This window comes from Glycine max, chromosome 2 (assembly GCF_000004515.6).
Source record: "Glycine max cultivar Williams 82 chromosome 2, Glycine_max_v4.0, whole genome shotgun sequence".
In the NCBI taxonomy this organism is placed as follows: Eukaryota; Viridiplantae; Streptophyta; class Magnoliopsida; order Fabales; family Fabaceae; genus Glycine; species Glycine max.
Window position 1 is genome coordinate 12,306,616 of NC_016089.4, and position 22,121 is coordinate 12,328,736.

A 22,121-nucleotide genomic window follows, 5' to 3' on the forward strand; every position below is an offset into this window, starting at 1 on the left:
GGTCTTGAACTTTGGAGTTTCTGTTAGAATTATTTATTTGTGTTGAACATGCTACATCATGCTGATGCATCATTGTATGACAAGATTTAAAATCTTTCTTCTAACATTCAATAGCTTAATCCTCACATACCTTGCTCATAGGACATAATCCTAATAAGTTCACAGTTGCACTTGACTGCAAATACAAGGGTGTGCTACATGACAAAAAATGAAGAGGAATGAAAATTTTCGGACCTATGAGTAATATGTCCCTCAATTTTCAATCCAATTTGTTTATTCTATGTAAACTTCAATTAAGTACATTGAAATAGTGACTTAATATGTCTCATAACAGATTCAAATACTTCACAGGTTGCCATGTTATTAGATTCAGCAGATCATTAACAAAATCAACCTAGTAAGTGATAGTTACTTGATTACTTCCAGAAGCAGGCTAGACGAAAACCTGCAAGACCAACATCAAATTTTTTATAATGATTTGTTTACTCACTAGTGCATAAGACATGAAAAAATATTATGTTATTGATTGAATAGAACATACATTGTGAACTGACATTAAAAATCTTAAACATGTATATCAGAGTAACAGATACTTAAGATTCCATCACTTACTTGTGTGTTGGAAGCCAAGCTGAGGTTGCCGTTGAATGGTTACAGCTACAAGATCCATTTTGACTAGGCATAAATAGCTGTGTCTTGTAACAAGACTTCAAGAAAGTGGAATACGTAGGCTATTTTACTTTCTTGTGTGGTGTGATTGTGTGAACCATATTAAGGTTAAGAATACATTCATAGAGGCTCTGTTCTACCATTACCTATTTGTAGTTAACCCAACACGGATTATGGCTAATAGCTACCAGGTAACAGCCATTGAAGTATAAAATACGAATGGTTTCTTATGATTGATCTATGTTGTACCTATATATGATATTAATTCAGGATTAAATCCGAACTCATGTTTTTTTTTTTCTTTGTCAACCAAATTAAGTTTTATTAGGTATGGATACAAGAGGAACCCTTTTACATGACAACATATCAACATCCAACCAATTTCCTAATACCTTAACACCTCCCTGCCCACCTTAATGCCTTAGCACTTGTCCACCCACCTAAAAGGAAAAAAATGAGTTGGTGCATACATCAAATGCTGCTTACTTAAAAAGGCATGACAGAAACATGCATCGACTACTACAACCTATATTACATACTTCTCTGTTCAGATCACACACCTACAAGCACTTGAAACACTCCAAGGGTTCGATAATTGACCATTCATAAAAGAAAAAAGGAAAAGCCTTTCATTTTATTGGACAGTTAAGACCAAGCTCTAAATTCAATCAAAACAAACACAAGTACGTTCACCGTTAGGACCCTCATTTTTTGAAGATAACGCAATTTCTATGCAGCCAATAGGGACCAAATTGAGGCAAACCAGATAAACAATCAAGCTGTCTTAACTTTCTTATCAGAGTAAACTAACTTATATTTTTTAGAAACATAAAAAAAATAAAATCAATCTATTAATTAATTTGTAATTGAAAAATTATACTGGTTTTTTAAGAGAAAAATAAATGATAAAATTTAAATAACGTACCGACATGCATATTCCCACGCACCAAATCTTTTCAAGGTCGCGTACATGTACCAAACCTGTACCGTAACAAGCACCGAATAGTACCACAATCTATGTAACTATAATGGTTGGACCTATAGTATCACATGTTATCGAATCTTCTACACATGTGTAAGCTATGCAAACTTCTCATTTAAGATGTTTAATTCTTGGCTGCATTGGAGATCTTACCTCGCCTAGTAATATAGTCAAAGTAGAATATATAAGTGAAGATAATCCTCATCTTATAAGTTGATTTTGTAGGATCCAGTTAGACTCATTTTGAAATAAATGTGAGCTCGGGAGTAATGAGGAGTGATGAAAGGATTTATTCATCGCTCCTGAGCTCACATTTATCCCATAATGGGTCCTTGACCCTAATTGATTCACCAGTAGAGGGACAAGCTTCATGTAAATAAGCGTATAAGGAGGATTAGCATGATCCAACCCATAGCCAACCCTCCTATGATAATCCACAAGATCAAATTTCCAGAGAAGAAAACTCTTATCATTACCAAGAAACTGAGTGTGAAAGAGAGATACCCAATTAGCTCAACAATAGCTGCAAGCCGTGGGTAGGAACGGGTTATGGTATCATTGTTTGAAAATAACACCACAGAGAGTGAAGCTACAAAAGCAATCACTATAGCAGGTCCAAGAATACAAGGTTGGTCTTGGGATGTGATCGTTTGATACCCCAAAGCAGCAAAAGTTAGACAAACAATTTTTGGTAACAGATTTAAGGGAATTTTCTTGGGGTTGTAGTCTAGTTTTTCCTTCTCAGTTGCATTAAAATGGTATAGTGGCAAGTGATCATCAGAACCACCATGGTTCTGAGGCAGTGTTAAGGTTAAGGACTTATTCTTGTTACACTGGTGGGTGTTCCAAGCATTAGGAATTATTCTGTGGAAAAACGGAGGCTCAGAAGACATGAATGATAAAAAACAACCAAAGGAGAAAGACTAATTTCAAAAATTCTCTCAGTGCTCTTTGTTATCAAAGATAGTGTAGTTTTCTACCTACCTTCTTAATTGAGTGCATTTTTCTATTTTATAATGAGATAAGGAACATTCAAGAAAAGCCATGTTCTCTTTCCAACAAGCCTCATAAATTTCCAAGCAATTGCAAAGTCTTTATTGCTTGATTTGATTTTCCACGTAATGATGCGTAGGGTGTGAAATCAATTAACAATGTACGAGCAATGAAAGTTATTAAAAGAAGTTAACAACACGCTGATCCATTTTCTAATTTGATAAATCATAGAAATGCAACAATTAATTTACATTGTCTTCAAAGAAATTGTCACCCTTTGATCTTTATTAAAAAAAACACGGTTGTTTACTAATACCTTCATAGGTGTGAGAGTGGGCCATGTGATGTCCAAGAATCTTGCTTTTTTCTTTTTCTTTTACTGTGCTTATACCTTCTTTTACTTTATATTTCAAGCAATAGTTGTGATTATTTTTAAATTCAAGTAACATTGAAAAATTAAATTCTAAAATATTTAAAATAAAATTTTAATAAATGTATGTATAGTTAATTCATATAAAATTTGAATAATTTAATTCTTTAAAAATATATCTATAATTAATTTAAAGAATTTAAATTTAAACAAAAGAAATTATGAATAACATAGATAATCATTTATGCTCTATTTAAATTAGAAGATATAGAGAAAGAATAAATAAGAAGGAAGGAATAGGAGGGATGAAAAAGTGAAGAAAAAAGATGTGTTATTTGGAAGAATAAAAATATGATATCTCTACTTATTTAAATGAGTGGATGAGTGACTAAAAATATATAAATTGTATATGAAATTTTTTTATGCGAGTTAAAAATTTAATTTAACTAAAAAATTAAAATTTTGTATCTTATTTATTTATTATTTTATGTTATAAAATTATTTATTTTTTAAAAAAATTAAACGTAAAGAAAGAAAAAAAAAAAACAAATGCAACACTTCTTTCTCGGTTCATGGCTCATTACGGGGAAAATGATTTTATACGTGGGACTCAATTTTGTTTTCCTCCCTCAATAGTTCATATTCCTTCTCTCACATGAATAATAAAATTTAATATTTTTATCTTATTTTTATTTTTTATTTTCTTCATCCTTATTTACAATCAAACAAACCCAAACATATATACATAGTTAGATAACGAAAACTAAATAAAGCAATTAATATTATACGGTGTATACCTTTGCTTTTGTCCTGTCTCCAGGATTACTACGGTTCTTTTCCAGGGGTGTCCAACGAAGTTGTCTAACAATTTCATATTTTTTTATTGATAAAAATTAAAAATAATATACAAAAATTAATAATAATTCACATATTCTTTTAAACCAATTGAATTAGACTTGTTGATTTAAAAAATTCATATAAGACCGTATTGATCCACTTGCATAGCTTTTCGTGAATGGAACTAAAGAAAGAACAAAAAAATGCGGATGTGAGTCCTATTTAATGGACGCTTTTCTCTGTTGGTTTTGTAGACGAATCCGTATCCATCCCAGTCTAGCAAATTAAAAACACTATATCCTAGCATTTTAATTTATAAGAAAATTAAATTTCCTAGAATTTTAAAATACTTCATCCAAAATATTGGGTTAATATATTTGAAATAAAGTTAATATGAAAAAAGTTATAACTCATTCTATTTAAGCCTTTTCTTAAACAACGGAATATAATTATTTCTTAACAACGGAATCTTTGTTCTGTGCTATTATGAGATATTCAATCAATGAAATAAATTTTTTATTTATTCCAATCTATTTCATTTCATTATATTCTGATTCATTCTATTATTTGTCACCGATTACCTTAAAAAATCATATCCCTACTATTTATTATCTGCAATGAGGTACTTATTTTTTTCACAGCAGTTATATGTTATCAAAATTGTCAAACTAAAGCAGTTAAAAAAATAAAAATTGCCAAGCTTAATAGTTCCCAAACCCATCCGTTTAATCAACTAAATGTTGCCAGTTAATTTTGAATAATATGAAACCGTATCACCAATAAAATTTCATATTTTCCTTGTTAAAAAAAATAAAAATAAAAATAAAATCGGTTGAATTTAACTTTAAGCTCAATGATTCAATCAGGTGATTGTGTTGAAGTTAAAATTAAATTGTTTAAGTATTATTCAAATTCAATATTTGATAAAAACAATTCTTAGTCACACTTTATTTATCTTTCAATCGAACTTTGAAATAGTTAATGTCTCTTTCCCTTGATGAACTTAAATTTATTTATCATTTAAACTTAAACTTATTAAATTAGGCTAAACTTGAGATTTAAGTTTAACAAAATTTTAAAATTGGTTAATGATTTGGATATAGTCTTGAATTTGGACATTTGATCTAATGACAAGTTTCTTAGTCCTAAAAATTTAAGATTTATATATATATTTTTAAAATATGGACTAGTAACTAGCAGGCTCTTATAAATTTATATTTTTTAAGACTAACATTCCACCAATGAATAATTATAAAAATACATATCAATACTTTGAGAGATTACTTCTCTACTAAGAGATATCCTGAATTCACAAAACATAATGGTTGTAATTTTCTTTTAGGAGATTGGGTATTCTTATCTGACTAGATCCTAAATTTCACTACGGATGTTTGTATAGTAAATAAGGTAATTTTTTAATTAATAGTAGAGATAAAATAATCATTTTAAATTAATTTTATAATGACTATTGTTGTTACCATTACAATTCTCACCATTGTTACCATCATTGTTATTAGTGTCAATGCTATCATTCTCATTATCGTTACAACCATTCCGCTAAATGTCTCCTCCATTGCCCCCATTCTCCTCCCCAAAACAAATCACCTACGGTCACCATCATCATTATTGTCGCAAATTAATCATTGGATAGTATTGGATCATCATTTGTTTATTATCTCGACCAATCTTTAAGTTATATGATTTAAGCGAAAAGAATTAAGAACACTTAATTAAGTGTACTATACAAATTGGTCAAGACTCTAAACCAAGTAATAGTTTAAGGCCACCTAATAATATCTCTACAATTGAGGTATAAGTAAAAATTTCTCATATAGAGTTGTCTACTTAATATTACCTTTATGCTAAGGAGGAGAGTAATTGAAGTCTTAAATTTTATGTTAAATTAGTTTTTTGTCATCTAATTTTTTTGGGGTTAATTTGGTCTTTTAATTTTTAAAATCAATTTAATTTGATCTTTCCATTCAAGTTATAAAAAATCACATTTTGTAAAAGTTCAAAATTACCATTAAGTGATTTTAAACTATCACAAAATGCACATTTCCTAAAAATTTGAATTAGTTTTAAAAATTAGATGAACAAATTGAATAAAAAAACTAAATGATCAAATTAAATTGGTTTTAAAAATTAGAGAATCAAATTGAACCCAAAACAAATTAAAAGACTAAATTGAATCTAAATAATAAATTAAAGAAAAATTAATTTAACCTAAATTTTAAGGTGAAAACAGAAAATTGTCACTCAAATTGTCCAATTGAAGCTATATAAAGTATCAAGGTAAAACATAAAAAAAGGGAAAAGTTCAAACCCCAACATAGCCGACAGGTATGCGAAAGACAATTGTCACTCAAATTATTTGAGAATAATGCTGAAAGATATCTATCAGGTCTGATATTTAGACTCTGAAGATATTCCATACATTGTCTTTGGTAAGTCTTCGAACGTGAGATTTGCATTTCACATAACAGAAGCTTAGAGAGATGGAAAAACAAAATCTTCCTAGTAAATGGCTACATCCAACATCTTAACATAGATGATACTAATGATATTTTACAAATATAGCACATAATCCCAATAAGTTCATAGTTGCACTTGACTACAAATTCAAGGATAGAGCACACGATAAAATGGGATGAAATTTTTCCGGACTTATGAGTAATATGTCCCTAAATTTCAATCCAATTTGTTTATTCTATTCAAAGTTCAATTAAGCAAATTGAAATAGTGACTAGATAGGTCTCACATCAGACAGGGAAATTTATTTACAGAGTCGTTTCACCAATATTTGATTCAAATACTTGACAGGTTGCCATGTTCTTAGATTCAGCAAATCATTAAGAAGATCTACCTAGTAAGTGGTAGTTACTTGATTACTGCATGCCATGGAGTAGACTAGACGAAAATCTGCAAGACCAATATCAAATTTTTATATAGTGATATAGCTTAATAGCTACTAGCTAGTGCATAATAAGTATGAAGAAATCTAAGTTACTGATTGAATAAAACATAGTAGCATATATACACTGTGAACTGATATGAAAATTTTTAAACATGTAATCAGAGTAAACAGATACTTAAGATTGCATCACTTACTTGTGTGTTCGAAGCCAAGCTGAGGTTGCGGTTGGAAGGTTTCGGCTACAAGATCCATTTTGACTAGCGGTAAATAGTTGTGTTTTCTGACAAGACTTCAAGAAAGTGGAATATGTAGGCTATTTTCTTTCTTGTGTGGTGTGAACCATATAAGGTTCAGACGGGTACTGGACTTTGTATGTAGGTGCCAGATAGGTACTGGACTTTGTACGTAGGTGTTACGCAGGTACTAGACTTTGATGTAGATGTCGGGAAGGTACTAGAACGATATATGGTTTGGATTCTGGAGATGGACTGCAGACTGCAAAGTTTTATGATATACTAGGACAGAAGGAAAAACATATATGTAGTTGTAGATGTGGATGTAACACAAGCCATCACAGCATGATGGCTAAAATAGTAGAAGCCACAACATCCCTTGCACCTTGTAAACTGATACTTAATTGATCAATATAAATTGCGGTTGTAGTAGTCGATATTTGATAATATAAAGACTTAAATATATTTTAGATCTTTGACAAATGATTGATTTTTGTTGTAGTCCTGATAAATTTTTTCATTGCATTGAATTCCTGATAAACGTTCATGTCATTATTTAATTGATACAAAGGATTCGAAACAAAAGTTTTGATATATCAGGAATTCAATGTAACAAAATTTCGTTATTAGGGATCTAAAACAAAAATTGATCATTTATCAAGGCCTAAAATATACTTTAGTCTAATATAAATTATGGACAATTGTGGTATGTGGCCACAATTGTACCTATGATATCATCAAGGAAATTAACCTTTAAAACCGCAACAGATCAATCGATCTTTTACTTAGTTTGGAGATTTTGCGACTCCTACGGATAGGATTCATGTAGAGAATCGTATGCAGAGGGCTAGCATGTTGCAAGCCATAGCCAGCACTCCCATGATAATCCACAAGGTTAAGTTTCCAGAGAAGAAAGGTTTTGTCATTAGCCAGAAAATGAGGGTAAAAGAAAGAGAACCAGTTATCTCCATAATTGCTACAAGCCTTAGGTAGGAAGGCTTTATGGTATCATTTTTTGACACCAACATCACAAAAAGTGAAGCTACAAAAGCAATCACTATAGCAGGTCCAAGAATTGAAGGTTGATTTTGGGGGGTAGACATTGTCTGATTAGCTAAAGCAGCAAAGATCATACAAACAATTTTTGCTGATAGATTTGAGGCTCTCTTCTTAGGGTTGTAGTCTAGTTTTTCTGTCTCAGTTGCATTAATAAAATGGTACATTGGCAAGGCCTCAGAACCATGGTTCTGAGGCAGTGCTAAAGTTAAGGACCTGGTTCTGGTTATAATACTAGGTAAGGATAAAGGGAGGTTACCTTCATACCCAAATGTTGGAATGGCAATGCTAGGTAAGGATAAAGGGAGGTTACCTTCATACCCAAATGTTGGAATGGCAATGCTTTTCCAAGCATTGGAAATTATTTTGTGGAAAAAGGGAGGATCAGAAGACATGAAAAACAACCAAAGGAGAACACAGGCTTCAAATTCTCTCAGTGCTCTCTGTTGAAAATGCTAGTGTGGTTTTGTGCTTTTTTCAAGTGAAGTATGGTTTTCTATTATATAATGAGGAAAGGAACATTCAAGAAAAGCCAAGTCTGGTGCTCTAGTTCTTTTTCCATGACTCAAAAATTTCCAAGCAATTGTGGAAGACTTTGCTTGACTTGATTACATGGCAAACATTTTGGAACCAATAATACTGTAGGATGTGTCTCATCATAGTAGACTAGTGAGGATTGAAGAGGGTGAAATCAATTAACAATGCATAAGAGCAGGGGAAGCGATTAAAAGAATTTGGTAGTAACTAGTTATGGCAACGATGGACCACCAGTTCACTAATAATTACTTTGTCCTTTAATTATAAGATTCAGTTTAGAAATTTATTTATTTATTTTTTTGTAAGATTTGATTTTTTTAATTTTTAAATACATTAATTATTTTTTCTACATATTTTTATTTAATTATTCTCTTTTCAAATAAGTGAATATAGAAATAAAAATAATAATTTTAGAATGATAATATAAATAATTAAAAAATCTTATAATTAATTAACCACAAAGGATGGAATACCTTCATTGGTGGGAATGGGGATGTGATGTCAAGAATCTTGCCTTTTTTTTTTCTCTACTTAGGCCTTCTATAGTTCTTTTACTTTATATTTCAAGCAATAGCTGTGATTATTTTTAAATTAAAGTAAAATTATAAGAAATGTCTATATAATTAATTTAAATACAATGTAAAATTTTAAAAAAAAATATGATATTTTTTTATTAAGTTAAAGAATTTAAATTTAAAATTCAAAAGAAAATTATGAATAATATGGTTCATTATTTATACTCTATTTGGCTTAGAAGTGAAATAGATAAAAAAAAATAAAATGAAAAGAATAGAATTAAAAATATATATAGAGAGAGGAGAAATAATTTCTTATCGTGATATGTTAAAAAGAAAGAAAAGAAGTAGACAGATATCTCTCTCTAAGTGAAAATAAATAATTAAATTGTATAAATAAATTTTTTTATATTACTTGAAAGTTAAATTTAACTAATTTTTTCAACATTTTATTATGTTATATCATTTTTTATTAATACTAAATTATTTATTATTTTTGTTATAACAAATTACCTTTTTTAAAGAGGTAAACATAAAGAAATTATAAATGCAACACTTCTTTCAACCACTTTCATGGCTCGTTAGGAGAGATGATTTTGTAAGTTGCCCTAAAAAAAAATCCTTCACATTTTAAAATTAGTTAATGACTTGAATTTAGACATTGATTCTTTTTTTTTAATAAAATGTGGGCCAACGAGCTAGGAAGTTCAGCCAACGGCATACAAAGACTGGGCCAGACTTGTAAAGTTTTAGCCCGCAATCAAATTGATTCGATCATCCGATTAAAAAACATTTTGTCTAACATGTTTATCCAAATGTATGGGGCAACCCATTTCCACAACCTTAAGTAATTATGTTGACTTCAAGTAAACGCCCCAACTTTGTTGTTCCTCAATTAATAGACATATTCCTTCTACTTTAAAGGAAAAGAAGGAAAAAAAAAAAAAAGGAGAAGAAAAAGAGCATGAACCCCGGGTATGGACTCAACTTGTACACTTTACGGTAGAAATGAAATAGGTAAAGGTTGATACACAAGTGGTGGTAATTCAGAAAGTATTTAATTAACACACCCAACAGAATTGATCAATCACATAGATGACCACTACCTATTTGATGAACTTAGTAGTCTTCAGGAATATCTTTTCATCTCCCATTAACAAAAGAGATGTCACACTCACAATCACATTCACATTTCACACCCAATTTCTATGTTGTAGTAATTAGAGAGGAAACTTCCTCTATGCCAAAAAGTCCACGACACTCCTTCATGCTCCTTACTTTGGACCCCATCTCAGCTTTCTTATCCTCACTTCTTTTCTTTCTTTTTATTTTTTTCTTTGGCACCAAATTCCTTGAAGTTTCATGTGAAAGAGACACCAAATTCACCATCTTCTACCGTGTAATGTATTTCAGAAACTTCCCACAAGTTTCCTAGAAATATCTCTCAAATTTCCATGTATTAAGTGTGGAAAGTGTTAGTTGTATACTATATACTACACACACACACACACATATATATATACACATACAACTTCATAATATCCACACAATCCAACATGGCTTAATTGATCTCTCTTCAAACTCCTTGCATTCTTTCTTTCTTTACAACAATGACTTTCGAAGAGAAGACAATTTATCAAACCTCTTTAGCCTCAATTCCCAACTACACCCTTCTAGAGTGTGTCTTGGGGCTATGCTTCAAAGTGATAACCATCCTCCTTCAGCTTCCTTATGAGTACATAGACAACAATCCAATTCCCACCATAGTCTTCAAGGGTCGCCCAAGAACCTTCCATGCCTTCATAACATGCATAATCTTCGCCTTCTCCGGTGCTACCAATGCACTTGTGGCATTCAATAAGTCAAGATTTTCTAGGCTTTGTGGGTATTATGCAATGGCTTCTATGGCTTCTGCTTTGGCAATTCTCTTGTGGGCAGTGTGCTGCACAGGCATCAATTAGAATGGCTGGACTTTGATTCTGAAACTGCTATCGCTTTATAAAGAGTAAACAGTGTTGTGTTGTATGTTGAAGATTTTTGGTTTCAACCTCTTAGGAAACTACTGGTTTATGTGAGAGCCAGTAAGAATGTTAGATAAAAGTTTTGAGCAAAATTAAAATTAATTATTGATTGGTAATTTATTGGATTAATAATTATAATTCTAATGCAAAAAACATATTAAAATTGATTACATATTAGAAGATAGTTGGATAAATTTATGCAAAAAAGTCGTATTTTTTGTTCCAAGGATCTGTGTACTTTTGGTTCCCTTGTTTCATCAATCATGTGGTATGTTCAAACTTTTTTCATTTGGGTATTTACTGTTACCAGGCACGAGATAGCTAACTAAAACCAATAAATGAAGATACCAATTACCAAGGATAGAAAAATGGAACAAGCAAACCCCTGCCTCATGTCTGAGATTAATTATAAGCCTTACTTTAGTTTCATAATTTATAACTTTATTTACTAAAGGAAAAAAAAATAATTAAAAGGTAAAAGACAAATCCTATGATTCATAATCCCTAAAAGATACAACTCATCTATAAATGCACCACCAATTGAGTCTTGCTTACCACTCGTCTGGACCAGGCATTTTGAAGAATTTTCCTTCTCTGACTATCTTATTATAATGTTTGGCACATATAGGTATTTTCCTTTGAGAAATCAATAATAGCTGTGTTCTTGTCTCAATAGCAATAGTTACATCATGAGATTTAATGAGAGAATTTTGAAACCTTTAACTCTATTCTTTGAATGAGTTCAGAAACATGTGACCACTGGCATCTGTTACATTCATATAAAACAAACTCACCCACCTAGAATTGAAGATATGTCCAAGCTAAGGGGTCTAAGTATTGTTACAATAACATGCAGTTCACATAATCACATGTTAACAACCACAGATCAAACACTAACAATTAACAACTAATCTTTGTTGATAAAAAATAAAAAATAAAACATGCTAACAACCACTAACTGTAAGTCTGTAACAGCCCAAGTAGCTGGTGGACCACAAAATAAGTTTGGCAAAGTGTATGTAAGGGGTGTTTGGTGCCCCAAACCAAAGGAAAGGAGTAGGAGCACATGGTCGATGAGGGAGAGTGAATACTCAAATAGACACATAGGAAAGAACTAAGGGATCAAGCTCGGTTGATTGAACAGGTGTGTGAGTTATTGTAAATTCTGGTATTTATCTTTCATTCCTATGGATGAAAAAAAAGACACAGGAAGGGATATAGGGGGAAAATCTGCCTGGACCAGGAGAGAGTAGGTCAGTAGGATGAAATTCTGTTAGATTTGTTGGAACAGAGAAATGCTTCTGAGTGAAGCTTTGGCTTGGGGGAGAATCCTCTTTTTCCGGAGGATCGTCCATTTCTGGTTTTCTGTCATTATTGTACTAAAATAATACAGTATACTGTTTCACCTTGTATCTGATATTTCGAGTGTTGAGTATGGGATTGTATCAATGCATCACATTCTAAATGCATTGAGTCTCTATAGGAAGTAGCACTCATTCACGAGTTGCCTAAGGAATAATCTGTTAAGACTATATGTATATAGATGTTGAGCATAATCTAAGTAATGTACAATCAATCAATTTCACTTAAGAAATTCTATCGTATCTCTGTTTTTCTCTTCCTCTCCCCCTAAATTCAACAAGTATTTTTAAATCCTGTTCAGTTTAATTCTTAAGGAATAGAACCCCAATCTCTCAGTTCATTAAAATCTCCCACAACAAATTATAAAAGTGAAAGTACAAGCCAATAAATTAAGTCATCTATGTTTTCTAGATTGAGAGGGGGACAGTATAGTTGAACTAAGATTTGTGTTCAGCCTTGCTTTCAATTTGTCAAATACTAATCCTAAACTCAGATGAACAAATTCAGCATATCATATCCATCTTATATTTAAGACTAAATTGTAAAAATAATCTTCTTATTTTTCCTAACTTATTAAATCATTTATTCTATTTTTTAATTCACTGTAAGAGTTTTTTTATTTTTTTAAATTGACTAGCTGAATCCAAAAAAAAAAAAAAAAACTGGATGTTCATAACTTTTCGGGAAGCTTCTGGAACATTCTTCTTCGGAGAACTCTGAAGCATTTTTGGTTTACGTCTTCGTCGGATTTTTCCGACGACACCTCCATTGAACCGCAAAAGCTTTTAGAAGCTGAAAACCAAAAAATAAAGTACCAAGTTAAGGAATTAAACTTAAAACTACCATTGCAAAAATAATACACGTTTGAACGTTTAATTTTTGCTTTGGGATTCAAATAGTTAATCTTAAAAAAAACTCAGATGATAAATTAAAAAAAATAAGAAAATCAATTTAGTAAATTGAAGAAAATAGGAAAATTATTTTTATAACTAAGCCTATACTCAAAACACAACACCCGAATCCTCTTTTTACACAAATAAAAATTTAAAAACATAACTTACTGAAAAAAGTTACATATATTTGTTTCACGTGTCTAATTCCTTACTCATGTAATAAGTTATTGGGCTAAGAACGTCCCTATTATGTCATAGCACTAATGCCTTATACTTGACCACATAAATTAAATACATTGAAAAAATATTAAAGAATCAAAATTAAAATAATCATATTTTTAAAGACAAAATCATATTTAAACCTTAAAAACTTATTAATAAAAAAAGACTCAAATTAAGCATAAGAATTTTTTGGGTACAAAATTAAGCATAAGATATGCACAATTCAAAACACTAATACATGATAATAAACAGAAAATAACATATGCCAGTGAAAAAATTAAATAATAGGAGACCAAAAAGTTCCTAACTATAAAAATAAAGAATCACCTAAACATTATGTATTATATTAGACAACATTAGATCGGCTAAACATTAAGAAAACCAAGCACAAATAATATTAAAATTCACATAATTTTAATTTATAAAAGAGTGACACTATACCGAGATGAAAACCTCACATTTTAAATTATGTATTTTTTATAACATAATTAGATATTCTTACAACACATCAACATCAAGTAATTTTATTTGTTTAATGGGAAAGGAATTAAGATTGCCTGCAGTTTAAAAAATATTTTTTTAACATAGAACTAACTATTTATTTACTCAAAAATATATTTATTTACATATTTGTTTAAATATTATATTAATAACATTAAATGCTATATACATATTTCTTTGCAAGTTTAATTTTCTTTTTGCAAAATTCTTTTCTCATATTACATTAATATATTTAAGATTTATTTTTTAATATATATTAAAATTTTATTTAACGACATGCTTTATTTCCACCGAATAAAAAAAATATAATAATATATTTTCTTTTTTAAAACATTTTTTTAAACTGAATTTGATAATATCTCAATTAAGTAAAAATAACGAGGAATAGCGTATAATAAAAAAATCATGTATTTATTTACATATCTATATAAATATTACATTAATATTATTTTTTTTCTTTAAGTGGAGTTTATTTAGTAATAATAATTGATTTTTGTTTTGTTTTTATACTGTAAATTCTTTAAAAAATGCATCTGCACAGGTCACATGTGTGACAGTATACGAGAAAGTTGGACGGTGTGCAGCTCTTGCGCCACCATGGATCAGAAACAGTGAAAGTGTTTCGGGACCACACCCAACACACGCCAAGCACAAGCACCCACTCTCTTCCAAAAATACCCCTTAAACTTCTCAACAATTACTCATTCTGGCGCAATCTCACAAGTCCCCCCGAGAGAGCAAAAGAGTAATTTCCGCAATTTACATATTCACACCTGAGATAGTCCTCCTCGTCATTCGCTGCGCTATAAAACAACCTTCACCTTCTTCTCCTCTCACATACTCACTTTCATAATCTTTATATCTTGCCAACTAATCTTATCATCACTTTGATATAATTCATTGATTTTTTAAGTCTCTTGAGAAATTAGTCTCATTATTTTTTTAATTTCGTAAATCTTTACATCTTGAAGGTTAGTCTTCTCATCATGGCTTTTAATACCCGTGGAGTTTCAATTATAAGGAAGCTCCTCGTCTCAGCGGCGACGCTACCACCACTGGCCTCGGCAGCGGCGCCACAATGCGAGTTGAAGTATGAGGGAGGGTGTCGCGACAAGGCGGAGGCGCTCAAGTTGAAAATCGTGGCCATATTCTGCATACTGGTGACCAGTATGATTGGCATTTCGCTCCCGTTGTTCTCCCGCGCAGTTCCTTCACTGCACCCTGACCGCGACGTGTTCGTCCTCGTCAAGGCTTTCGCTTCGGGCGTGATACTCTCTACCGGTTACATGCACGTGATGCCGGACTCCTTCGATGACCTCACATCGATGTGCTTGCCGGAAAGACCCTGGCGGAAGTATCCGTTCACTACTTTCATCGCCATGCTCGCCGCGGTCTTCACTCTCATGGTTGATTCCTTCTCCATTAATTACTTCAGGAAGAAGCTTACTACTTCTACCGCTGAATCCACCACAGCTTCTTCCCTTGAAGCCGGCGAGAACAAGGAAGGAGACATGTTCGGTCATGGACATTGTCATGGCCATGTAAATGGACATCGTGGAGATGGGATGAGCGTGAATGGGGAACAGTTGCTGCGTTACCGTGTTGTGGCTCAGGTCAGTTTTTTTTTTATTTTTTGTTATTTACTTATTTATTAGTAAAATGTAATTAATGTTTTTAAGTAGGTACGTGATCAAGTTCGATCCTTAACTTGTCCTTATTAAAAAATATCTATTTAGAAAATTTAACTCTTGGTATCTCGAATGATTTGTGATAGTGGAATGGGTGTAGGTGTTGGAGATGGGGATTGTGGTGCACTCGGTGGTGATTGGTTTGTCATTGGGAGCTTCGTTGAACCCGTGCACGATTAGGCCTCTCATTGCTGCGCTCTGCTTTCATCAATTGTTTGAAGGAATGGGCTTAGGTGGATGCATACTTCAGGTAATTCATATCTCAATGTTTTTCAAAAGGAGAAATATATAATTTGACAATAAATTATACACTGGCAAGAGAAAATTTGAGAGAGAGAAATATGAAATTCAATAGTGATACGATGAAAAAAAAAGGATAAGTGTTGTGTAAATTATTGTTTGATCAGTTGTGTGAATAACAGACCTCTTTTGTTAATAATTATGGGGGCTCAATATATTTTTACTTCCACTAAACATGAAATTATTCTTTTTAACCTTACATGAACTAAATATTTTAACCTTAATTAATAAAAAAATTCCATCCAAAATACTACCACAGTAGCAATATACTACCATTTCATTACAAATTGCCCTATATAATATTTTTTTAATGTTTTATAATTATTATCTTTAAGTATCATATCTACTATGTTTTAATAAAAATCTTGTATTACGAACATTATGTTACTAATGCTATGCAAATAACTAAGTGTAATTTGATCCTTTGGTGACAGGCTGAATATGGAATGAAGGTGAAGGCTATAATGGTCTTCTTCTTCTCGGCAACGACGCCGTTTGGGATCGCGTTGGGGATCGGATTATCGAACGTGTATAGCGACGCGAGTCCAACTGCGCTTATTGTGGAAGGGATTCTGAACGCTGTTTCGGCGGGGCTTTTGAATTATATGGCACTTGTTGAGTTGTTGGGCGCTGATTTCATGGGGCCCAAGTTACAAGGCAGAACAAATGTCATGGCTTGGGCTTTTGTGGCAGTTTTGCTTGGGGCAGGGGGCATGTCAGTGATGGCAATATGGGCGTAGATACTAGATACTGAAAATTTTGCATATTGTAGACGTAGAATAAAGTCATTGTTAGTTGTATGAAAAAAGGAAAAAAATAAATAAAGTCTTTGTTAGTTGGAAATCATTTTTGTACTTTTAGATTGAATTTTTTATATGAGAAAAAAATATTCAATCACCCAAAATCAATTGACATCTTGAGAGAGATAGTAACAGAAATATTTTTCAGTAACCTGTGAATGCATGGTCAACTGAAAAATACAAATAACAATACGGTATAGACTATATAGTTGTACTATTATATAATATTGTTATTTATTAAATTTGAAAGCAAGTAAATGAGGAAAAAATTAATATAAGCTAAAAAAATGAATTATCAGCCCTTATAACTGATTTGAACATCAAACAAAAGAAAATAAATATTATATAACAAAATGGAAGTAGCGAAATCATAATGTTAGAAACATTGTTTGTAGCAAAGCAAAAGTATTTAATCTTATGTTTTATAAAAAAAATGTATAAATGATGATTAAGATAAACATGATAACATAGATCACGAGAAACTAAACTATGGAGTAAAAATCTAAGATTGCTCACATCTTGAAATGCATTCATGATAAATACATTGAAGAATAATTATAAGATTAATTTGGAACATCAATTAGACAATGTAGTATGATAAATGATTTAATAAAAACATGAGAACAAATAAAAATATTTTATTAGATTTAGAAAACAAAGTTAAACCCAAAAAATAAAAAAAAATATTTAATCATATGTTTATATATAATTATTTTAATATATATATATATATATATATATATATATATATATATATATATATATATATAAATTATGATTAAGATAAACATGACAATGGAGCATCACGAGATTGCATGTTATTCATTATTCTTATTTTGTAACATCATCTTCATCCCTGTTCTTGATTCTTGACGATGATAATAAATAAATATAGAAGATAGAAAATAAATATTAATAACAATAATAATTATCATAGATACTTATATAGTATAATTGTAACTATGTATAACTTATTTAAAAAATAAAACTAAAGAAATAAAATTGATACAAGACAATAATTGATATTTTTTTGGGTGCAATTATTTATTATAAAATTTGATTTAAGAAATAAAACTAAAGAAAAAAATAAAATAGGTTAATTTATTTGATCAAGAATATATTGAATAACATAATATATTTGTAATTAATTTGAATATAACTTTTATATCCAATTATCATTTTTTCGAACACAATTACACATTATTTAATAAATTTTTTATATATCAAGTTATAGATATGATAAAAAGAATTACATTTTAATTTAAATATTTTGATGCCAATAAATTTAAATTATTTTTTCTACCGATGATGTCGACTCTACTACATAGATATTAAATAGCAGAATTTTTGTTTGCAAAATTACAATAACAATATTTTTATAATAAAAGTTTTACCTAATAAAATTTAATTTTTATTATCTACCATTGGAAGGTCTACATGAGTTTAGAATGCCTTAACATAACTAAAAATGCAATCCTAATAGGTCTTGCAGTTCATACAAAATTTCATCCCTTTGAAACACTACAGGAGGAAGTGTTTGTATCAGAAGAGAGTCACCCTTATGTTTTATGCTTCCTCTTCCTCTCTCAATGTTTGCTACTCATTTTTTTCTCAAACACTATTCCAAATCCTAGCTTTCCTATCAATCATAAAGTTCTCTAATATTACAATTCCATAGTATAAACTTAATCATATGAGAATAAATCATAATTATAAAGATCACTTAGACATAAATCTTAATCATATGAGAATAAATCATATTATGCATTTCAAGATCAAGATATAATACAATGATGAATTTTATTCGAATAAAATTCTCATATATAATTTCATAATTGAAACATAATATTATGCATTTGATTTCATATATATTTGCGCAAAATAATTTTTTTTAGAATATATTCATGCATAAAATAGATCAAAACTCCATAAATTGTAAAGGTAAACAGAATAATGATATATCATATGAAAAATAAATATATATCAAAGAACCTTCAACGATCTAGTGACTTGCGCGTATTTCAGTGTTACAAACTACAAAATGAAACTCAAATCATTAAAAAAAATACAGAAAAACAAAAATCAAAGTGTATCTCCAACCATTGTCATGAAGGAGCTGCCTTGTTTTTAGTTATTTTAAGCTCTCACTCTCTCTCTCTCTATAGATGTAGATGGTGTATCAAACAAAATTAAAAGAGACGAGCTCAAGGATCAAATACATGTATTATATATAGACATTTCAAAAATACATTTAATAGTTATTACCATCCATTAGTAATAATTCAATATTTGACTTTTCAATTCCAAAGGGATGGAACATTTTATTTTTCAAAACCATACATACCAAATTATTTCACTTCATTCATATATGGACTTGATTAAAAATCTAGAAGTTTCATTTGATTACTCATATGACCAGTGGTACGTGTGCCAAGGTGATTGGGATAGATGTGCATGTAATAATTTGGTCATAACATTTTGAAATTTTATAATGCTCATCAGTTTGAAAGCCAAATTGAATGGTTGTTAATGGATGATAATGACCAATAATGAATTGTAACAGCCAATAATGAGTGGTAATGACTAGTAAATGCATTCTTGATGGTAGAATGCCTATATAGGCACATGAATTTAGTCCCTAAGCTCATCCCTTCGAATTCAGTCTTATACACCATCTAGAGAGTGGAAGAGAGAGAGCTTGGAAGAACCAAAACAAGAAACTCTTCACCGCAATGGCTGGAGGTATGTTTTGATTTGTAATTTCCGCATTTTGTTAATAACCTGTGTTTCTTTTGTAGTTTGTAATATCACAGGTTAAAAGAGATTTGTTCTAACATTTGGTATCAGAGCAACAATTGCCTCTGCCTTGTCCATTTTCGGTTTTCGGTATTTTCCAATTTGATTTCGTTTATGGTATGAAGGGTCTTGTTTCTTAAAAATAAAATTAGAAATCTGAATTTCATTTGATTTCCTTAATTTTGGCTTTTGAATCGTGAAAAATGGTGTCCAAATGAATGAAAAATGACCGGGTCTGCGTATGGGTCGGGTTTGACCCGCTAAAGGTTGAAGATGATGAACAGTGTTATAAAAAAAAAAAAAAAAAAACCTACGTTTTGCGCTAATTGGGTGTTGAACCCTTGACTCCTAGAATGCAGTAGTACGAACAAACCACTAAACCAATAAAACTTTTCTAATATGTAATCATTTTTAATACATTATATACTGATTCTGCTTTATAGTTTTTGGAATTTTGATTTAATTTATGCATGAATATATTCTGGAAAATTTTATTCTATGCATATATATATGAAATCAAATGCATAATATTATATTTCAATTATAAAATTATATGAGAATCTTATTCATAATTATATTGTATCTTGATTTTGAAATGCAAAATACTATTTATTCTCATATAATAAAGTTTTATGTCTAAGTGATCTTTATAATTTTGATTAATTATGGATTAGCCACAACATCTATATTTGATTAAAATTATATATTAAGTTGGTTAAAAATCATATAAGGAATTAGACATAATATTATAATTAATTATACTTATATAATGAATTTTATCTCACAAGAATTTTTATTATATCTGTATAATTAATTGGGATAAAATGACGTATTATTCATGATTTACCCACAAGCGTCATGATATATGTATAATTTGTCGATTTTATCATAAAGTAAATATTTATGATAGAAATTAAATTATTTTCTCATATTTGGGTGCACATTGATTTATTTAAGAAAAATTATGTTTTGGACCAAGAATAAACATTGGGTTTATTCATGAAGTTTTATTACCACTTTAAGTATATTGCTTGGAAAATTGAGTATATTGTAATACATGGATGATATTACTTGTTATAAGAGAAACTATCGCTATGATTCGTATATTCATTTCTTAAGAAGATTGAAGATTGAGCATTAAGTCAAAATGTTTGGACTTAGTGGGAGAATGTAATAATTTGGTCATAACATTTTGAAATTTTATAACGCTCATCAGTTTTGAAAGCTAAATTGAATGGCTGTTAATGGATGATAATGACCAATAATGAGTGGTAATGACTGGTAAATGCATTCTTGATGGTAGAATGCCTATATAAGCACATGAATTTGGTCCCTGAGCTCATCCCTTCGAATTCAGTCTTATACACCATCTAGAGAGTGGAAGAGAGAGAGCTTGGAAGAACCAAAACAAGAAACTCTTCATCGCAATGGCTGGAGATATGTTTTGATTTGTAATTTCCACATTTTGTTAATAACTTGTGTTTCTTTTGTAGTTTGTAATATCACAGGTTAAAAGAGATTTGTTCTAACAGTGCATGTGCAAAGGAAGACCGTGTTAATGACACGGGTTCATGTCCAGGCCGGGAATTCTTCAATTTGTAATTTTTAAGGTTGGCTTTTGTAAAAGTGGCAAGTGTGATATTATTTTGTAACATTTGAGCTAGCTAGGATAGTAGTTGATATTGGTTGAGAGTGGGTAACCTTTATGACTATGGTTGAGAGATATTAGTACCTAGCATTGGTATCTAATATTAATTAACCATTGTATATCTCTTTCTGTAACTTGTTAAGGTATTTCTGGTACCATTTAATAAAAATCTTCTTCGCCGATTTAAAAGAAAATGCTTTAAACAAGTGAAATTTCTTAAATGTACTTGTTTTGTAATAAATAAGCTGTTAGAAAAGATTTGAAATTACAAATTTGTCCAAATAAAAATAAATTCTAATAATAATCTATCATAACAATAGTTAATTATATAAATAATCAATTATATTGTAATAATTTAATTTTCATAATTGTCTCAAACACATCAATTCTGTCATGGTTGTTGCATAGTTTTACAATTTGAAAATTAAAATAAGCCACCTCATTGTTTGTCAAATCTAAGTTAGTATGAAAAGATTTAAGTCACTCGGGTACCATTGTATGGCTCGAAAGTAGATTGACAACTTCCATGAAGGCAAGATATGGTTATGATTTACATGAGTACTAGCAATTACAATACTTTGCGATTAGACATGTCACATATTTTAAATGGTTAGTGATGGTAGGTAATTAGGATTGATGAACACACATCACAAGAGACTACCTAGAAATATATGGTAGTGATTGGAGTAAACCTCAAAATGTGGATAATACTTGTTCATGGGATTTAGAAAGAGGGTTTGTTCCATTCATGAACGGGAAATATGGTGTTACTCAATGTGTC

At 30.4% G+C, this 22,121-nt stretch overlaps 2 protein-coding genes, 2 long non-coding RNA genes and 2 other non-coding genes across 6 annotated transcripts; 3 read left to right on the forward strand and 3 right to left on the reverse strand.

Moving 5' to 3' along the window:
* On the reverse strand, positions 1–2,808 carry LOC121174078 (uncharacterized). The gene is made up of 2 exons (XR_005889832.1): positions 613–2,808; positions 1–445 (listed from the first exon to the last, which is right to left on the reverse strand). It is a non-coding gene; the product is annotated as an uncharacterized lncRNA (long non-coding RNA).
* On the forward strand, positions 1,885–2,035 carry MIR1523B (microRNA MIR1523b). Its single transcript, NR_048813.1, has one exon. It is a non-coding gene; the product is annotated as a microRNA MIR1523b (primary transcript).
* MIR1523A (microRNA MIR1523a) lies at positions 1,890–1,984 on the reverse strand. Its single transcript, NR_048633.1, has one exon. It is a non-coding gene; the product is annotated as a microRNA MIR1523a (primary transcript).
* Positions 2,809–6,195: 3,387 nt separating the features above from the next.
* Positions 6,196–8,735, reverse strand: LOC100777016 (uncharacterized). Its single transcript, XR_413109.4, has 2 exons — positions 6,963–8,735; positions 6,196–6,773 (listed from the first exon to the last, which is right to left on the reverse strand). It is a non-coding gene; the product is annotated as an uncharacterized lncRNA (long non-coding RNA).
* Positions 8,736–10,640: 1,905 nt separating this feature from the next.
* Positions 10,641–11,356, forward strand: LOC100777541 (uncharacterized). Its single transcript, XM_003518760.5, has one exon. It carries the CDS (start codon positions 10,720–10,722, stop codon positions 11,068–11,070), a length of 351 nt encoding a protein of 116 aa, XP_003518808.1. The 5' UTR covers positions 10,641–10,719; the 3' UTR covers positions 11,071–11,356.
* Positions 11,357–14,768: 3,412 nt separating this feature from the next.
* Positions 14,769–16,924, forward strand: LOC100784872 (fe(2+) transport protein 1). Its single transcript, XM_003520096.5, has 3 exons — positions 14,769–15,721; positions 15,897–16,046; positions 16,531–16,924. The coding sequence occupies exons 1-3, from the start codon at positions 15,095–15,097 to the stop codon at positions 16,834–16,836; spliced, it is 1,083 nt and encodes a 360-aa protein (XP_003520144.1). The 5' UTR covers positions 14,769–15,094; the 3' UTR covers positions 16,837–16,924.
* Positions 16,925–22,121: the final 5,197 nt, after the last annotated feature.